General features: G+C 45.5%; 1 protein-coding gene across 3 annotated transcripts in view; it reads left to right on the top strand.

The window, feature by feature from the left end:
* DUSP16 (dual specificity phosphatase 16) overlaps positions 1-21154 on the top strand; it is a 90436-nt gene that overhangs the window by 37879 nt on the left and 31403 nt on the right. For all 3 annotated transcript variants that reach the window (XM_043441721.1, XM_043441723.1, XM_043441722.1), the window contains exons 3-4: positions 1040-1630; positions 2771-2909. In XM_043441721.1, coding sequence (XP_043297656.1) covers positions 1403-1630; positions 2771-2909 — 367 coding nt within the window. In that variant the 5' untranslated portion in view covers positions 1040-1402. The remainder of the gene's footprint in view (positions 1-1039; positions 1631-2770; positions 2910-21154) is intronic.

Here is a 21154-nt window from a genome sequence, read left to right as displayed (position 1 = left end):
ATTTCCTATAAGCAGAGATGGACTGGGGAGATAAGAACATGAGAATAGTGAAGGTCAGGGTGAGATCTAAGTGGTGGGCACAAAACTCCAATTAGTGTTAATAGGAAAAGGTCTGTCTTAGGAATTTAGGAAGGGTAGGGAAATAGTGAAGGACAGGGAAGCCTGGCATACTGCAGTCCATGGGCTCACAAAGAGTCGGACACGACTGAGTCACTGAACAATGACTAAAGGATAGGAAGTGTCAGGGCCACTATTTAGAGCCCTGTCTGCCTGGGTTGTTAGGTTTAGAGTCCACAGTGAAGGTGTGAAGTTTCCTGAGGCTGGGAGTCCATGAGACTCTTAAAAACAAGGTACAAGAAAGGGAGAACTGCGAGGTGGTGGGAGGGCACCAGGCCAGGGTCTTAGCTGTGGGTCTGCCGGGAGAGGAGTGAGAACATCGCAGACCCCCAGCAACAAGTTCAGTACTTGGTGTGACAAGCATATCGGTCACTCTGTCCCCCGTCTTCCTTAAAAGGTGCCCGAAATTTACAGAACCTCCCGGGTTACTGCCTCTTCTCCCAGAGGGCAGTTTAAAGGAATCTTCACAGCACACACACGCCCATTATCAGAAAAGACCTTTTGTCCTGATAACCTGATCCCTGGCTGCCCTTCTTTGTGCTTTTTTCAAGAAATAAGGAAATAAAATGAACGAAACCCATCTGGAATAAAGATACCTGAAGTGGCTTTTTATAGCTCTTTTTAATTTCGTACCATAAGTCCATCAGTTCTGGGCCCCCAGGTGGTTATAATTCATGACTATGTCTTCTTTTGTCATCTCTGAGTTTTTATATTTTGAGGTGAAAGTGAATGATCGTTAGTATGTTTTCTGAAGCCATACCTACTTGTCCTTTGTTTGTGTGTTCACATGAAACAGTGCATCAAGTATGGAATTAGATTAATGGAGTAAATATTATGAATCATACAGTCCCTCTAATCCGCTGCTCTTTCTTTCTCTGACCCCCGTGTTTTGTTTTCCGTCTGTCATTCTCCCTCGGTATAGGCCTTTCAGCCCCGTGGCAAGCTGTTGGAGCGAGAGAACAGAGGTAAAGAATGATGTAATGCACTGGCCGCCCCAAAGCATCTTTTGTTGGAATGGTTATTCCAGTCATCTCTTTATGAATCAAATGTGAGGGGCTGCTCTGTGGACGCAGGCCTTTGCGAGAACACATCAACGGGAAAGAGAAAGACACATTCACTTGGAGGGCTCTCGCCGAAAATGGGTTTAACTCTGCTCTTGCCAGTCACCACCAGCCTGACCTCATACACTTCAGTACAATGGAGTGGCTGAGCCTTTGAGCACACCACCATTACATCATCGTGGCAAATTAAAGGAAGAGGTGGGAAAAGAGGACTTATTGTTGTCATGGCCCATGAGATGATTGGAACTCAAATTGTTACTGAGAGGCTGGTGGCTCTGCTGGAAAGTGGAACGGAAAAAGTGCTGCTAATTGATAGCCGGCCATTCGTGGAATACAATACGTCCCACATTTTGGAAGCCATTAATATCAACTGCTCCAAGCTTATGAAGCGAAGGTTGCAGCAGGACAAAGTGTTAATTACGGAGCTCATCCAGCACTCGGCCAAACATAAGGTACATGCTTGCTGGGTTTTTTTTTTTCCTTTTGAAAATAAATGGACATATTGAATGGGGAACTATTTTAAATGAAGCCCCCCTTTTAAGGGGAGAAAGTAATTTGGGGAAGTTTTGGTTGCTTTTTTTAAACTTTGGTACCTTATGATATCTTGAAATAATTCACTAATTCTAAATAGTGTCCCTGCTCAGAATTTTTCTGAACTGTACACAAAGGTGTAACCTGTTTTAATTTGATCACGTGCTGTGTTTTCCTGTCAGTGCTAAAAAATTGTTCTATTAATTCAGTCACCAATAAGTTATGTTTAATACAATATTTTATTAATACTCAATTAGTAATTATGTATGAATATAATATTACACGTGTGTTATTAATAATTAATACCTGAGCAATTTAGCATGCACAGCACATTGTTTTTTGTTGTTTACAAACATAATGAAAGGGAGTCATTGTTTTCAAGTGCCCTGGGAAAAGAAGTGGAAACTAATTATTTTAGAAGTACTTTTCTTTTGTGGGAAGGTAATGATCAAAAGTTAAGGATCTTCAAGGCAAGTTTTTCTGAGGATACCAAAATTTCATGTTTGTGGTTGGTAAGGCAATTTCTTTTGTTCAGGAATAAAAATGAGTTCATGCTTTAGTTTTACTAAACAACTGGTATGTTACTATGTAGAAATCACTTTTAAGTGTTTCTTCAGCTCAAGAATCATTATGTTTATGTTGCATACTATTGTGTTGTACATGCTTTTCATACCCTTTTTATAGTGTTATGGATTTAAAACTAAGGAGTTGTGAGTACAGTTACACAGAAACAGCATCAAGTTCGCCGTATAAAAGTTGATTTTCACAAGCATTTAAACCATTTGTATGCCTGGTTTATCCAGTACATTGACCAGGTCTCATTTTTATTCAAATATTTTTTAATGTATTTAAAAAACTTTTTTTAATTGGAGGATAATTGCTTTACAGTGTTGTGTTTCTGCCGTACACCAACATGAATCAGCTATAGTATACCTGTATCCCCTCCCTGTGATATTCAGATTATGAATGAAAACAGGAAGCAGTTCACTTGCCCCAGCAGCAGCGGTTTGGAGACTGTGTTCCTCGCCTTCCTTCCTCACAGCCTCACGTTTACGTTGTAGGTCGACCTTGACTGCAGTCAGAAGGTTGTGGTTTACGATCAGAGCTCCCAGGATGTGGCCTCTCTGGCTGCAGACTGTTTTCTCACTGTCCTCCTGGGGAAACTGGAGAAGAGCTTCAGCTCCGTGCACTTGCTCGCAGGTGAGTCTTGGGTAGGAGTGGGCGGACTCAGGAGCTCATGAATCCTGCAAGCGGGCAGGATTCCACTGCGAGCTCAAAGCGCTGCCCTTGATGGGTGAAGCTTTGAGGTCATCGTATTAAATGATTTATTTGTAGTTTTTGGCTGATGAGACTGTTCTACCTAACTTGAATACGGTTGTTCTTCCCCATTGGCCAGTGTACCTTTTATTTCACTCAAATGCCTCTTTATTTGGTATTTATTAGCCAGAAAGTCATGTAAATCTGTGTGCCCGTACAGATGGCTCAAACCCAGCTATTTCTATCTGGGACTTTTCCTTTCACCTGGAATCTGTGAACACAGCATAATCTGCATCTCAGCTCCCACCCCAAGGCAAGAACCCGGCCAGTGCTCAGTGTGAACCCTGGTTAAACTGGACTCTTGGCGATAAGATCGCCTGTCCTGGACATTTTGTACAACAAGATAGGAAGAGAATGTGCGTAGAATATTTCTTCTAATAATTAGGGGGAATATTTTTAAACTAACTTACGTATTTTTGCATGGTTTGTTTTCACAACTAAGTCTCAACTTGCAAATGCTAGGCAACCAGATGACTTTATAAAGTGCATGGTAAAGGCTGTTTTATATCTGCCCTCAAGGAGGGTGGTGTGGGAGTTCTGTCTCATTGAATTCCAAAGCCGACTGTTCATCCTTGGCTTCCCCTGGTTGGCAGATGGTCCCAAAGCCCTTCCACTCACATGGGCTCCCAGAGCGGGCAATACAGTGTGACAGTGCGTGGTAACCTCTGCCACAAAGATGCTGTGTGTCCAGTGGGTTCTTCCACAATGATCGGCAAGCGTGCCTTCAAAAATCTGACCCAAGGAAAACAAAATGTTGACGAAACTGATCACTTTCACACCTTTTGTCTTTTGTTACAAGGAGGTTCTGTTGACCTTGATGATGTTGGCAATTATGTGTTAGGTGTACACATATTTCAGTTGTCAGAGGAATCATCAGTTACTGGTGTGTTATCACTTTTAAACTCTCTGAAGGCTTAAATAAGATTTCCGTGTCTTCATTTCTCTCTCAGCAGCTTTTGCTGCTGTTCTTAAGAACAAGCGTAGTTTATCTGTCACTTTCAGGTCATCTGTTGCCACGTGTTTCATCTATGCTGTGATTCTTTCCTTAAGTGAAGCCAGTTTGTCTCAGGATGTAGCTGTCAGAACTCTGTAATGAAGATTTCATAGCACTATGAATGGTAGGCACGCTCTTTTACTGGGAGTGTAACTGTTGAATCTGACAACTGTTACTTGTCGTTCAGTCACTAAGTCGTGTCCAACTCTGCAACCCCCAGGAACTGCAGCACACCAGGCTTCCGGGTCCTTCACTATCTCCCAGAGTTTGCACAAACTCATGTCCATTGAGTCAGTGATGCCATCCAACCATCTCATCCTCTGTCATCCCCTTCTCCTCCTGCCTTCAGTCTTTCCCAGCATCAGGGACTTTGCCAGTGAGTCAGCTCTTCACATCAAGTGGCCAAATTATTGGAGCTTCAGCTTCAGCATCAGTCCTTCCAGTGACTATTCAGGGTTGATTTCCTTTAGGATTGACTGGTTTGATCTCCTTGCTGTCCAAGGGACTCTCAAGAGTCTTCTCTAGCCACCACAGTTGGAAAGCATCAGTTCTTCAGCGCTCAGCCTTTGTACTGTTACTAGAGTTCCACTGACCTCAGTTGCTGTGTTTAAGACTCAGAATCATATCATCAGTACCAAGGTTTTTCTTAAACAGGGCACACCTGGAAATTGATTACCCCACCTGGCTCTTGTTTCAGATGTTTTTCCCTGCGGGCCTCTGACCTGACAACTTGGCTGGGCAGACGCTCCTGGAGGAATGAGCTCATGTCGAGTTTTAGTTACTCAAGTAACTTCCTCCCCTTTCTCCAGGAACATGCCCTTGTTACCTGGAAGGTTCTTATGAACCACCTTCTTACCAGCTTTGGGAGGGGCATTCGTTGGAAAGCAAAGAAGTAAAAGGACTCATTCTGATCATCTAGATCAGCCCTAGGGACCCGTGGGCTGGTGCTGGGTCAGAACCCTCAGCATTTCCACTTTGCACAGGAGATGTGTCCTAGGCCTAAACGGAGGCTGACTGAGGCAGCTCCAGGAACCACACATGTGTAGCTCCGTCTCACCATCCACACTCCAGAATCCGGTATTTCTCTCAGCTTCAGAGGTGGCTTCAAGGCCTGAATGGCCTTGTCTGGGAGTTGCTGAGCAGCCAGATTTCTTAGGACACCTCAGAGAGGCTTCTGGATGATTAAAGGCCTCCCCAGCCATCCAAAAGCCTCTGGCCACTTGGACACTCGGAGTAGACAGAAGAATGTAGTTAGTGGAAGAGTGCTGGGGAAGGCTGGGCTCTCAGTTCTTGGCTCATTTTTTTTCCTTTTTTGCCGAGGTCCAGATGGTCAGAGGACATCCCAGGGATATGGGGTAGAAGGACACATCGACATGTGTTTCTTAAATTTTGTTTGGAGGGGAAATAACTGACAAGCACACTAGCACCCCACAGGTGCTGCGGGAAATGACAGGGTCACTGGAGACAGTTTTCACTACAAACTGCCCCTTGATGCTTTCAGCAGTTAGATATGCTTGTTGGCTCCATGGGGATTTGATAATGGAAAGACCAAGTGGCTTCTTGTGGTAATCTCTCCATCACGTTAGAGCTTTTAGCTATTCTGAGATTGTTGAGGAAGAAAGTTTCAGACACGTGAGATGGCTTTTTTATAGTCATTATATATGAGGGGAGGAGTTGTGGCCATTCACAATTGCTCCATCCTCCTTTTTGGGGCCACCTTACCCAGAGAGTCATGGCTCTGGAGAAAGGGAAAAAGAGGACCTCCCCAAGGAGCTGGTAGAAGTAGTTATCTTAACAAGCTCTTTCCCTCAAGCAAGAGGAGACCCAGACTTACCTATGGGACCTAGTTACACGGACATTAACAGTGAGGGCTTCCTGACAGTGGAAGCTGTACTGCAGCTCTGGGCTTAATTTTTCCGTATGGAACAGCAGGTCTGGCCCTGGGATGGGCTAGCTGGGTAAACTTTAGCTTCTCTGCCAGGGAAACGGGTTCTTTTAAGCCACTTTGACAGCTGATTATCAGTAAGACTTTCCAATCCTGAAACTTTGACCTGATTCTGCAATGAACTCAGCCTGTATTGACTACATCTGTGGGCCTGCTCGGCCAGGGACCTTGACCCTGGCCTGATCAACTTTCCCTCTTTTTAAGCTCAGCCAGTGTTCTAAACCAAGTGATTAATATTTGATAGACATCTACCACATGCACATCTTCGATTATTACCTTAAAACCTTATTTAAACCTATGTTGTCATGTATCTTTTTCATTTGTTAGCCTAACTCCCCTACTGGATTCTCTTTTTCAAGCTGAAGACCTTGTCCTTGTTCATCATGTGTTCCCCACAAGGCCAAGCACTTTTTCAGTTTTCAATAAATATCTGATACATAAATTAGCTCACAGCTCACAGGTAGGTTTAGACTGTATTTCATTTGACTTATTTTTTTAGTTTAGAATAAATGATTATGTTAAACAATGATGAAACTAATCGGAAAGTATAGCAAGAACTTGAAGTATTTTGAAATAAATGATATGGAAGTTGTCTTCGTTCAGGTAAAGCAAAAACATAGTTTCCCTGGTGGCCCAGTAGTTAAGAATCCGCCTGCCAACAGAGGGGACACAGGTTTGATCCCTTATCTGGGAAGATCCCACTTGCCACAGGGCAACTAAACCCACACGCCGCAGCTATTGAGCCTGTGTTCTAGAGTCCACGTGCGTCAGCTGCTGGAGTCTGTGCACCCTGGAACCCTGCTCCACGACGGAAGAAGCCACAGCAATAAGAAGCCCGCACACCACAACTGGAGAGTAGCCCCCACTCTCTGCAATTAGAGAAAGCCCGCGTGTGGCAACAGAAACTCAGTGCAGCCAAATAATAATTAGTAAATAAGTCTTTTAAAAAATATACAGCTGTTATGGGGGAAGTATCTAATACAAAAATGTTTCCATTTATTGAAGTAGATTTCAGCATGATTTTAAGATCTAATAAAAACCCTGGTACAGTTAAGCAGTGCTTAAATACTGAACTTTGATAAGGAACTGACAGCTCTAGAAAATCTAACACCACTCATAGGAAGAGACACGGCCTTGAATCCATATGAATTGAGACTGGTTGAAGTAAATTTTTATATTAAGTAAATTCATTATTTAGCCACTAGTAAGTTTCCCAATGGGCTTCCCTGGTGGCTCAGTGGTAGAGAATCCACCTGCCAATGCAGGAGACATGGGTTCAATCCCTGGGTTGGGAAGATCGCTTGGAGAAGGAATAGCAACCCACTCCAGTACTCTTGCCTGGGAAATCCATGGACAGAGGAGCCTGGCTGGCTACAGCCCATGAGGTTGCGAAAGAGTCGGACACAACTTAGCGAGTAAACAACAACAAACTCTTCCAGTAACCAAGCCAGATTAAACTATAGCATTGTTTCACTCCTCAGAGGATTAAAGCATTTTACTGTGAGTTGTAGCCTCATCTTAGCCAAAAAGAATGAACTTGGATCCCTTTGGAAAGTTCTTCCTCATCATTGATGGATATAAACAGTTGCCAATATTGACTTATTGATCAACATTTTTGGTCTTGTTAACTTCCAGGAAACTCTCTAAAAGCTAATCTTGTTTCTTGGCCTTTAATTATTCATCATATTACTTAATTCTACTTGCCTTTGTCTATTATATTTCTAAGGGTACCAGATTGAAAATAAATATATTAGGGAAAAAAAGAAAAGCCTCTGAATTTGAACTTTTTTGTGTGTGCTAACATAATGGAGAATAAATGGGTTAATTTACTAGAAATAAAGATCAACCTACAGATAAAAATGCTCTTCTATTATTTTCTTCTCTTTCTTCACTGTTGTAACTCTGGGTAAAAGCAAAAGGGACCCACAGCAGTTGGTTAATTCTCCAGCACTCATTTCTTTTTTTCCCCCCAAACTTTAAACTTTTAATTTTTGAATTGGGGTATAGCTGATTAACACTGCTGTGGTAGTCTCAGGTGGACAGTGAAGGGACTCAGCCATACATATGCATGTATCCGTTCTTCCCCAATGGAGAGGGGCATGGCAGCCCACTCCAGTACTCTTGCCTGGAGAATTCCATGGACAGAGGAGCCTGTACAGTCCATGGGGTCGCAAAGAGTCAGACACGACTGAGCGACACACACACACCCATCTCCCCAAACCCCCTCCCATCGATGCTGCCAGATAACATTGAGCAGAGGTCCATGCAGCCCTCATTTCTGTCCTGCGATGAGGCACAGCATAGTCCTGAAGCAAGAAACCCTGAATCACTGACCTCAGCCCTTTCATTTATAAACGAGGAATGACTCTCCCTGGGCTTCTCAGGGGGTGCTAGAAGTACAGAATCTGCCTGCCAGTGCAGGAGATGTGAGTTCCATCCCTGGGTCAGGAAGACCCCCTGGAGAAGGGAATGGCAACCCACTCCAGTATTCTTGCCTAGAACCCCGTGGACAGAGGAGCCTGGTGGGCTGCAGTCCACTGGTTTGCAAAAGAGCCGGACACAGCGGAGCGACTGGCACCGCTACTGACTCTCTGCAGCTCTCCCCAGGCTGGTGTGCCCAGCCTCCTGGGATTCCTTGAGGAGGCCGGGCTGAGAGCCAGGGGTGTCCACTTCAGGTCAGGTCTGTGCCTGCTTTTCGTGGTACCCTCTCCCAGCCTCTTTGTGGACTTCAGAGTCGTATTCTCACTTCACATTGTATGGAAGAAGCAACATATAAAAATATACTGGAAAAAAATATATATACTGGATATACCATTTTTAAGCATTAATTTTTTTCAGTCGGGAGGAAATCATCAAATAAAAGTCTATTCTGTTCTGAGCTGAATTACAACTCTGGGTAACGACAGAAGATACTCACTGTGGGGGTCGGTGTCAGGTACGGTGCTAAGGGTTCTTAGAAACATTTCGTCTCTGAACGCAGCTGAGGTCTTAGATGAATGTCTGCTAAAGGCCAAGTATGTATTTCTTTGTTCTGATTCAGAGTTGCTAGTGTAGTTAGAGCTGGGAGCGAATAAAAATGTGCTTGACTCTTCACTCACTTCCAGTTTAACAGGGACCTACACTCCATCAGCAGTTCTGTGTACAAAATGTGCAGCTTTCTACTGCCATACCACTCTGAACGTGCCCGATCTCATCTGATTTGGGAAGCTAAGCGGGGTCGGGTTAGGACTTTGATGGGAGAAATGTGCAGCTTTGGTTTAGTGGAACCAGTTACCGTCCTTCCACTTGGAAGTAGGGCAGGAACGGACCCTCCCACTTACACATTAGCTGTGTGTGCTGTTGTTACCAACTGTTGTCTTATCCTGTGTGGTGTTTCTTCTGTCCCTGTGTTTAGAGAGGGGAAGTCTTCAATCATTGCATTTTAGATCCTGCAGTAGCTGGTGAAACAGATTGGTGTTAATGGGTTCTAGTCAAAGTACCGCAGTTAGTCAGGAATTGGCTCTTCTCATGTTTGAAAAGCAGCGGTGACCAAGAGGCACTGAAAACAGACTAAAACTCGGTGCCATTTTGCCCTGGTCGCCGTGTATTTGCTGGCTCCACTTCTCAATTTGCACGCGATTATCCAGACTGGATCCCCTTTTCTCCTGTTGCTACCTGCCAGTATGGTAACAAGACAGCTATGTTACTCCCTACGTGACCAGGACCTCAGACGTCATGCCCGGGGCTGCTTCTGTTCAACAGCTGGACTGCAGACCATGCTAGAGATGGTTCTTGACCGTGACGCCTTGCACAAGCCACCCAGAGGCCCTGTGGGCAACAGCGGTGACATCAGTCTTCCCCCGACCCAGTCACGTCACTTGTGTCCTATCCACTCAGCCAGCCTCTCAGTGTCCGAGGGCTTCCTTGGGTGGCCCTGGGCTGCGCCTAGGGGACGGGGCACTGGGAAAGCGCGCAGCTCGCCCCTGCACCTGAGAACGCGCAGCTAATTTGGAGTCCCAACCTTCCAAGTGGATGAAACAGGTGCGGTTGACAGTCTGCCAGGTGGTGAAGGGCGTGACTGGGTGTCGCCTGCCGGGGTTGGGGAAGATTTGGTGACAGGGGTGGAATTTTGATCAGACCTTGAAAGATGAGTAAGATTTGGAGGGGGAGGGTCCTCAGTGGACTAACTGAAAGGAAGGGAAATGTGATTACAGATATTATGAGTGAACATTGATTTTAGGAGTAGTGAGGAGACAGAATAGACTTTTTGTGATGGGGAGGAAGGGGAATTGAGTGGAAATACAGTCAGGCTGGGGTGGCCTGGGGTGCCTTGGAGACTCGGTGACACCTGTGACCTCTCGGCCGCCAGAGCTTGCTTCTGGCCTCTCTGCTCTGTACTTCTGTTACCAACTCCAGCCAACACCAGCCCCCCAGACCTGCTGCTCACACACCCTGTCCACATTCTCCTCCCACCCCATTACTCACACTCTCACCAGCGTTACGTCTCTATTTTACATTTTTAATGTAACCCTGATTTTACAGCACTCTGGGGGTAGATCCCATAATCTTTCCCTGACTCCGAGGCCCTGCAGTGGCAGCTTCTGCCTGCTTTCACACCTTCATCTCAGGCCCTAGTCCGTCCTCGGGTTGCTCTGTCTGTGTATTTTAGCTCTTTCGGTCTGAGGTACCCTAGCCCTGCAACCCCGAGGCGCCTCCTCTGCCCTGAGGTGTCCCCCTCTCCCCCATATCTGGGTATCTCCCACTTGACTCATGGCAGCCCTCCAATCTCCCCTGGTCCCCAGATAGAGGTGCGTGTCCTCTGTCACACACATTCCTCTGGCCACCCACTGTAGTCGGCTAATTGCTCATCTAATTGTTTGGCTGAAGTTTGTCCCGCTAAAGTGTCCATTCCAGAGACGGCCCCTGTCATGGCCACCAGGGTCCCGTCACCAGCCCTGAGTCCAGCCCCCGGCAGGCGTTCAGGGCACGTCTCTGAACCACGTGCAGGTGCCAGTGGCCTCTGGTGTTGTCTGGCTGACAGTCGGGGGCCTCTTCCTTCCCCGATGCTCCATCACATCCTTGGGGAGGCGGCACACTTGGCCCTGGAGGAGGACGGCTGCCAGAGTGGACACATCGAAGTGGGCACACGGGAGGGCTGTCGGGGTGGGCTGCTCAGGATTAGAAGCCTGAGCTTCATGGGAGAAAGCCCATTTGGGCTCCGAGGAGCCCTTCTCTGGAGACCAGACTCCTGTTCCCTTTTCCCCGTGACTCAGAGCGTTGTCTCCTAGTTGGGTGAGGGGTCTCAGGAGGCCCTGCCCATAGATGGTCACCCTGGGCACAGATGGTCACCCTGCCCACAGATGGCCACCCTGGGCACAGACAGCAACAGCTGCTTCGTCCTCAGCCGGGGTCAGTCTGTCGTTGGTCCAGCTTGTCTCCTGAGTGCTGTTGCCCCTGGTCCCCTGAGCCCTGGAGGTCAGCCTGGAGTCTGATGGCCTGAGCCTATCTCTTGAAGGAAGTTCCCTAGACATGATATAAGCACCTGAGGACTCACTGGAGATTCTGGATGATGCAGGAAGCATTTACCAGATCTCCCTTCTTTTTTTTTTTTTGACATCAGAGAAATGTCCTGCTTGCTCTCAGCTGCCTCACTCACCCTGAGGATCCTCTGTGGTCTCAGAGGAGGAGTAGGAAGAGGTTCTGGCTCCCACCCAGGCCCACAGAGCTCTCGGCGCTGAGTGGAATCAGGAAATCCTTTTGAACACCAAGCATACACAAGATTTATGTCCATCAACAGCTATTCATTGTAACAAGAAAAGATTGAGTAAACATTTAGTTATATGCTAAGCACTGTGCTAAATGCAGAGATGATTGCAAACAAGTGTGAGACACAATTCTTACACACACAGTTCACAGTGTGTTACACCTGGAGAGATAGGAGGTCACCACAAACATGGAATGAGAATTTGCAGTGACCAGGTCAGTGGAAAATACTGCCATGTGATGGCTGTATATACATTCATATATATATGTATGTCTGTGCTTCCCAGTGGTAAAGAATCTGCCTGCCAAGCAGAAGAGCGAGTTCAATCCTTAGGTCAGGAATCCCCTGGAGGAGGGCATGGCAACACACTCCAGTATTTTTGCTTGGAGAATCCCATGAACAGAGGAGACTGGTGGGCTACAGTCCATGGGGTCACAAAAGAGTCAGATATGACTGAGCAACTAAACAGCAACAAACAATGTATGTATGTATTTTGATCACACTGTATGGCTTGCGGGATCTTAGATCCCCGATCAGGGATGGAACCCGTGCTCCCTGAGGTGGAAGCATGGGGCTGTAAGCACCAGCTTGTCAGGGTAGTACTGTGGCTGTGTATTTTATAGAAGTTCTAAGTTGGCAAGACCATATTTAGATACATTAGTCAGGGAAGATTGTTTTTTGTTTTTTTGTTTTCTTAATACAGCAGAATTTTAAGAATGCAGCAGAGTATTAGAATTGAAACTAGAGAGCAGCTCCATAGTAAGAGAGGATTGTATCATGAAACTTGTTTTGGTGGTGAGTGAATGTGGGTGATGAGAAGGTAAAATGTATATTCTATTGGTCATGGTAAGAAAACCATGGCATATGCAGCTGGAGAAGAACTTTGAGTCATGTTTGCCTCTGGTTCATGAGGACTGAATGGTCAGAGGCTGCCAATGAGACCACACAGGTGTGTTGGGAAAACAGGAGGACGATGGGTGGACCTGTGATGTGGTGGGCGGAGTAGGGACAGTGAAGGTGGACAGTGGAGTGGGGTCAGATGATGAAGGAGCTGGAGTGTCAGGAATTTTGGGTTGTATTCTATGGGCATTTGGGAGCATAGGATACATCAAAACTATCTTAGGAGCTTAATCTGGCAACAGAGTGGAAGCCAGTCGGGGAAAGGACAGGCAGATCAAAGAGAGCTGTTCCTGAATTTATCCAATGGTGCAGCTCGGAGCTCATGAGCAGGGGTGTGGGGGGAGAGTTGGGAGGAAGGGACAGACAGACAGATGTCGCAAAGGCAAATTCGAGTGTTGCCATGCCAGGAGGATGCTGCTAAGGCGACTGGGAGAACAGGGCCGACAGGTACAGGGATAGAGTGAAAGAGAACGAGATATTGGCTTGGAATTTATTTTTAAAATGTCAATAAGTCTTTCGAGTGCAAATGCTCAAAAGAGGGTTGAAAATGTTAGATTGGAATTTGGGACCTCAAGTTCCGAAATGCAACCTTGGAAGTGTTTAACTTCCAGGTGAACTAAAACGTGGCCCATTCGGTAAGGAATCTGTCTGCAATGCTGGAGACCCGGATTTGATCCCTGGGTCAGGAAAAGCCCCTGAAGAAGGAAATAGCAACCCACTCCAGTACTCTTGCCTGGAGAATCCCAGGGACAAAGGAGCCTGGCGGGCTACAGTCTGTGGGTTCGCAAAGAGTCAGACCCAACTGAGTGACTAAGCCACCACCACCAGAGCAAAAGTGATCTCCTGAACCATCTCAGAGGCCTCCTACGTCCTGCCTCCTCAGGAGCCCCCGGCTGCTGTTTGCTTGGCTGTGTCTTCGGGTCACCGGAGGATCCAAGGGGTGGCCTCTTTGACCCTCTCTCCTGCTTACAGTGCTCACTGCCTTCACTCAGCCAAGGGTGGGTTCTGGCCATGATTCCTTTTGATTGGTTGTTCTGGCTGTACTCTTCAGAACAATCTGTGTGTGAAGGGATTTATTAAGAGGACTGCCTAGCTCTGTGTGTGTGTGTTTTAAGAGAAAGAGTCTCTGGGCATCGTTAAGTATTACCAGTTTGAAAACTCAGGGACTTCCCTGGTGGTCCAGTGATTAAGACTCTGTGCTTCCAATACAGAGGGTGCAGGTTCAAGCCCTGGTCTGGGAACTAAGATGCCACATGCTGCTCTGCATGGCCAAAAAATAAAGAAATAAAAAATTTTAAAACATCAGTAAAAGAGTTAAAAAAAAAATCAATCGACATCTTCTGAGAACTCTTTTACTAAACAACACTTCTGGATTTTGCCAGTTGAATTGATCTAGATAACACTATCTTGAGGAATGTAAAGTTTAGAAATTATGAGTCATAAGAACTCTGATAAGTTACATTCTTTTAGTATTTAGTGATTTTTTTTATGCTAGTATTTTGAACATTTTAATTTGTTTATTGTGTTGGGTAACGATGTTAATCCAAAACTTAGCTGGAATGGCCCATCCCCACTGCGCCGAGTGATCTATCGGTGTTCATACAGAGGGAGCTTGTTGGAAGTGTCATTTATGGGGCAGGTTTCATGAGATGGAGGCTTTTTCTCAGGCTTCCTGGAGGGAGGGTCTTCACAGAAATGCACGTCTGCCCCCTTCCTCTCGAGGGAAGTGCAGGGGTGGAATAAGAGTTTAAAATGAAGGCACCACGTCATTTGGGATTTTTTTTTCTCTTCTGTGCTGCTCAGCAGACAGTTGACTGGGTGGAACATAGTTGCTGCTGATGCTGCTAAGAAAAGTGTGCCAGGCTTTCTGTCCCGTGTGTCTGGGCTTCCCTACACCAACCTTTGTACACTGGAAAAGTACAGTTACTTTTTTTCCCCCTTTGCCCACGCAGCTTAGTTCCCTGACCAGGGATCAAACCCATGCCCCCTCCAATGGAAGCCTGGAGTCCTAACTACTGGACCACCAGCGTATTCCCACAGTTACATATTTTTGCTTGCTTTCTTTGCAGGTATAAAATTACATTGCGTTTCTTTTTCTTTTTATTTTATGTAACTAGTTTCAACTCTCCATATATACAGTCTGCAGACCTCAGGAGAATTGTGACCATGCTTGAATATTTTTAAATGGTTAGAGAATAAAGTTGGCTGAATCAGACACTTCAGACTAAAAGTGCAAAGTAATTACTCTTGAGAGCAGTTAACATGCTGGGTCGGCCAAAAACGTCATTTGGGTTTTTCCATGAGAGTATACAGAAAGGCCCGAACAAACTTTTTGGCCAACCCAGTACTTCCAAAATACACATTTCAACATTTCAGTGTTTGATATTAGGGTTGTTTCCTTTGTGCAGTAGCAAAGCCCAGATTTTACTTTCTGTATGGAAAGAGCTGTTCTGTACAGACCAAGGAATACTCCATTTCAGTCCTTCACATACATTCTAGAATAAGTAGATGAATGGATCATATTTATGTCACAGAAAAGGGGACTTGGGATTTTACAAAAGGATTGAACTCCATGAAAACTATATTGAAAAACTATGAGACTATGTAAACTGTGAAAATGATTTAATGAGTGGAAGTTAAATTTGCATGTGGCTTTTTAGAAGAATATGTTTCATGCAGTGGAGTTTTGTGTAAACTGATTTCTGTCCATAGCCATGGACTCCATCCCCAGTGTGGGAAGGGGTTGCCTTGAATCCCGCTTCGCAGTTTGGGCAGCTGTCAGAGGGTTCAGAATCTGCCTGCAGTGCAGGAGCTGCAGGAGATACAGGTTCAATCCCTGGGTCAGGAAGATCCCTTGCAGGAGGGCATGGCAACCCACTCTAGTATTCTTGCTGGAGAAACCCATGGACAGAGGAGCCTGGTGGGCTATAGTCCATGGGGTCGCAAGGAGTCGGACACGACTGAAGTGACTTAGTGCACACACAGCTGATAAAGCTCTTAGACCTGCTGCCTGTTTGAACTGAAGCATAAGTGAGCCCCCCTCTATTTCTGCCTGCAGGGAAATGTCTTCAGAATCATGGAGTTGATGTTTATCTCTAGTTGGACTTCAAGGATAGGGATACATTTTTAGAACTTGCAACTTAAAATTAACATCACTCGTCTGTAGTACAGTGCTACTTTTGTTGATTATGGAAATATACTTTTAAGAAACACTGCTATGATTTATAACTGCCAGGGTCGGAAGGAAGAGAAAGATGACCAATTAGAATTGTTTAGTGGTGTTTCTTTATGTATTTTCTTTTACTTGGCAGTTTTTCTCCCTATGAAAATGGGATGGTGGTTAACATTGGCTCTTACAGAAAATTATGTTTATGGTTGGAATTATGAAGGAGGTGTTCTTAAGAAATGTTTTCTTGCCTGAGCGAGAAGAAAGCAACATACAAATCACGAATGCCTTTAAGTTGTACCAAATGTTTTCTCTCTCCAAAGTAATATGTATGTTTTTATTTATAAACATGCATTCTCCTGGTGAATTTGTGGACAACAGACAGAATATGGATTTTTAACATTGCAGTCTGTTTGGGTGTCTATCCAGAGCTGTAGAGGCCAGTGACATCTGTATGTCTGTCTGCTGGTCTTGCTACCCCCATTTCTCTACAGGCCAGGGTGTCTGCATATGGGTCTTCCTTCCTCTTAAAAACAAGCATTCCTAGCACAAGAGGGTCTAGTGGGTGCAATGTTCCGAGATTCAGGTCTGTCTTAGGGAAGAACATATGGGTTGTCCGACTTTCTGTTTTCTCCATTCCTAGACAGTAAGCAGCGTAAAATCCAGGGATGGGGGAAATTTGGCCAGATTGGACGGTTGAGTCAAATCCTTGACAACTTTAAAAATTATTTTAAAACTGTTTTCAAGAAGCATGACAGTTTTCCAGTGCCGCTCTCACAGTAAACAAAGGGGGATCCTGAGCTGACATCCTGTCTTCTTGTCGTGATAGACTCTGACTTGGGACCTGGGGACCACAGAGCCAGGAGCGAGGGCCGAGACATCTCTCTATTCTGTGTCTGTCATCCCCTTGTCACAGAAAGTTCACGTAGATGAATTGTACTGTTCTTCATGTGTGGATCTAGATAATAGAGGGAGAGGGATATTTTAGACATATTTCAAAACTGAGTTGCTGATGAGGCCACAGATAGTTTCTTGAGGGTTTGGGTGGATCAGGCGGTGTCTCATCTGTGATTAATTAATGAAATGAAACCAGGGTCACTGGAGTCCAGCGATGAATGAAAGGTCAGCGAATGGAAAAAACTGTCAATAGAAGCGGATGTCAGCAGAGTGGAACATTGTCAGAGATAAAGATCAGGGGAAATGCACTCGTTGGCCAAGATAGTCTCCTGTGGAAGTGACCAGGAGTCCTGGTTTGGGACATTTCAAGCCAGACTGAGCACAGATTTCAATGAAATTTGTTAAATATTTTAAGGCTGTTTGGGTTTGTGCTGCTAGAGATTAGTTGGAAAAATTTGTTTAAAAAAGGGGGGTGTGTTTCTGTTTGCTTTATGATGTGTTTTACTACGAGTTACTGCTGTTTTGTTTGGTTCTGGGGGGTTGTTTTGATGCTAAATAGTGGTTTGCTTTCTTTCTATTTTCTGTATTAGAATCTTCTAGTGCCGCACTCACATTTTACTGTTTTAGACCCACTGAAGTTAGAAGTGATTTAGGATAGCATGAATGCTAGAGCTGGACTTGGAACAGCCCAGGCTGGCCAGCTCTCCCTTTACGGTTGTTGGAGGCCCTGTCCCCTCTGAACATGGTTTGTTGGCGGGAACGGGCTGAAAGTCACCAAGACGCAGTGACAGCCTCACCACCAGTTCCCAGACTGTGCTCGTGAGCCAGCGGCCAGCCCCCGGTCCAGCCTCAGTTTTGTTACTGGACTCATGTGACTCGAGCATGTGTCTCTGCTCAGGTCTCCTTCTCTTTTCTCTGCCTCATCAAAGCTTCTGAACCATGTGGCTTAGGGGGAAGCAAGGCTCTTCTGTCTGTTTGGGAGAGGCCATGGCCATTTCCAGCCTAGTGAAATGAGGCTAAAATGAGGGCAGGGCCCCAGAGATGTCAGCAGGCTGTCCCCACATTCTAGGCAACATGGCAGTTAATTCCATGACACTTTGGAGATGTGGTCCTAATGCAACCAATGAGAGTACAGTCTAAAGCTGGGCTGCCAGGGCTCACATCCCAGCCCTGTTGGTTATCAGTCTGTGTCTTTCTGAACCACAGTTTCCTTATCTGTGAAATGGGAATAACCCAGGTACCTCCTTCAGGGGGTTGTAACGATCAAACAAAACTTGTGAAGTGCTTAGAGCAATGCTTGTCACATAGTACATGTTCAGTAACTCTAGGATGACTTATTTGTAAATATGATGACTTATAAGTTTAAAATGGAATTCCTTGGATGGTCTGGTTTCTCTGTTTTCTGAGAACATTTCCTAGACTCCCGTTTTATTAGATTTAAATGAGAGAGACCATCCCCTAAATTGTTTTGGAGCCAGAATAGGAAAAAAAAATATGACAGCAGTTTCTTAGAGAAACACCAGAACCACAAAAGTTACTGGAAGTTAAAATTTAAACCCATTCAATTAAATTGTAATCAGAATTGTGGCTGTCAGTTACTGTGTTGGGTAAGCAAGCATAAGATAGGCCAAGAATGTTCAGATTCTTTAATGTTTGTTTTTATAAGAATTACTTGAGGGAAAAATAACTCACCTTAAATGACTGTATTATGCCATTAAGGGACTGAAAAGGATAAAACATTAATAGAAGCAAAATTATAAATCCTAAATCATGACAGGCATATACATATGCCTGTATTAAAGGGAAAAAAGTGAACTTGTTAGTTGCTCAAGTCATGTCCAACTCCTTGCGACCCTGAGGACTGTAGCCCACCAGGCTCCTCTGTCCATGAGATTGTCCAGGCAGGAATACTGGAGTGAATAGTCATTCTCTCCTCCAGGAGATCTTCCGGACCTGGAGGTGGAACCTGGGTCTTCAGCATTGCAAGCAGATTCTTTACCATCTTAGCCACCAGGAAATGCCTGTATTAACTGATCCTTTTTTGAGATAGCTGGTGGGTTATATTTTAAGTGTGGAAATTCCAATTTACTCTATTTCAGTGGTTGCAATGGCCTTATCTTGATGTTTCCTTAAGTGTGAGTTCTACCAGCTATTAAAAGATATTAGGGGGGATATGGGAGGGGAAATTCCTTGGTCAAGTAAGTTTGGGAACCTTGAATTAGATGAAAGTAAGCCAGTTTCCTTAGAGGGTTTCGGCTCCTCAGAGAGCTTTTACTGTGTGAGCTGTAAGTCTCCTAGGGAGAAATGACATGTAGTGTTTCATGTCCCATCTGCCAGCTTCCGGCAGGAGGTCAGTGCCCCAGAGCTGACTCTGGGAGATGCAGCCTTCGAAGCACTGCTGCTTTCGCTGTGTCTCGGGTGAATCCTGCCGAGGTACAGCTGCAGACTAGCGATGGAGGAAGGCCACAGACGAGGCTGGGAACTGGATGTCCGATGCCTGTGCCGTGGGGGGGCTTCCTCTGCAGGCCCAAGCTCTCAGGCATCCTGACTGACCCCATCCTCTCCGTCCTCTGACAGTTCTGGGAGGGGATCTGATCACTGCTCCCAGTTTAGGAACAGGAAAACCAACAGCCAGAGGGCGTCATTCACTTGTGCAAACCTGACAACTAGAACATGGTGAAGCCAGGATGTGAACTCAGTACAGGGGCCTGTGTTCTTCTTCCCTCAGATGTTCGCTCATGTGGTTTGTGCTGTGTGTGTGTGTGTGTGGTTTGTATGTCCTGTGTGTGTGTGGTTTGTATGTCGTGTGTGTGTGTGGTTTGTACACTGTGTGTGTGTGTGTGTGTGTGGTTTGTATGCCCTGTGTGTGTGGTTTGTATGCCGTGTGTGTGTGCATGTGCATGGTATGTAGGCCCTGTGTATATGGTTTGTATGCTGTGTGTGTGTGTGTGTCTGGTTTATATGCCCTGGTGTGTGTGGTTTGTATGCTGTGTATGTGTGTGGTATGTAGGCCCTGTGTGTGTGTGTGTGTGTGTGTGTGTGTGTATGGTTTGCATGCTGTGCATGTGTGTGGTTTGTACATTGTGTGTGTGTGTATGTGTGATTTGTATGCCACGTGTATGTGGTTTGTATGCTGTGTATGTGTGTGGTTTGTATGCCCTGTGTGTGTGTGTGGTTTGTACGCTGTTTGTGTGTGTGTGTGTGTGGTTTGGATGCCCTGTGTGTGTGGTTTGTATGCTGTGTGTGTGTGTGGTTTGTACACTGTGTGTGTGTGTGGTTTGTACACTGTGTGTGTGTGTGTGTGTGGTTCGTATGCCCTGTGTGTGTGGTTTGTATGCTGTGTATGTGTCTGGTTTGTATGCCCTGTGTATGTGGTTTGTATGTTGTGTATGTATGTGGTTTGTATGCCCTGTGTGTGTGTGTGTGTGGTTTGTATGCCCTGTGTGTGTGCATGTGCGTGGTATGTAGGCCCTGTGTATGTGGTTTGTATGCCCTGTGTGTGTGTGTGGTTTGTATGCCCTGTGTGTGTGTGTGTGGTTTGTATGCCCTGTGTGTGTGAGTGTGTGTGTGTGTGTCTGGTTTGTATGCCCTGTGTGTGTACATGCCCACGATAGGCTGGTGGTGGTGAGAGAACAGCATGTACAGTTGACCGTGAGTTTTGTGTGGCTGGAAGGATGTTTGGAAAGGACAAGACATGAAATCTTCCCTCTGAGTAGGTGCAGACCCTGAGGATCCCGTCGATTCCACAGAGGAAGTGGGATTCCTGTAACGGAACCACCTACTCTGTCTCCCATGTTCCCGTAAGAACTTTACAAGCAAGCTGCTTATGGGTAAAAACAGTCCAGACCCCTGAGTTGGAGGCTAGGGACGGACACTTATGTTTTGCAAGTAGACTGGTTATTGTCACTAACTTGCTGCGCTGTGCACGCCACCCAGACACAGATGATGCACACAGGTGTCCGGAGGGTCCCGCTGACACTTGCCCTGAACAACACGGGATAAAAAGGGCGATGCTTCTGCAGGTGCGGGTGTCGGCTCCCTGCACCTGTGCGGCTGATGAGGGTGCTTCGTATGTATCCAGAGGGCAGGGAAAGGTGTGCAGAACGTAGCTCAAGGAGATGGAGGTAAATATTTAATGAGCTTTTAGGGTCCCTTTTAAGGCTTGATTAAAGAGGTTACGAGTGGGATTTCTCTGTCTTCTCAACAAGTGAATTGTTTTTTAATTTAATAGTATTAAAAATGTACACACTGCTGTAGTTAAAATGCATCACCAACAAGGACCTACTGAATAGCACAGGGAACGCTGCTCAATGTCATGTGGCAGCCTGGATGGGAGGGGAATCTGGGGGAGAATATATACATGTGTACCTATGGCTGAGTGCCTTTGCTGGCTACCTAAAACTATCACAACATTGTTAATCTGCTATACTCCTATACAAATAAAAAATTTTAAAACATACACACACAGACATTCACATATTCT

Source organism: Cervus canadensis, chromosome 21, assembly GCF_019320065.1.
Source record: "Cervus canadensis isolate Bull #8, Minnesota chromosome 21, ASM1932006v1, whole genome shotgun sequence".
NCBI classification, from domain to species: Eukaryota; Metazoa; Chordata; class Mammalia; order Artiodactyla; family Cervidae; genus Cervus; species Cervus canadensis.
This window is presented reverse-complemented; position numbering and strand designations above follow the sequence as displayed.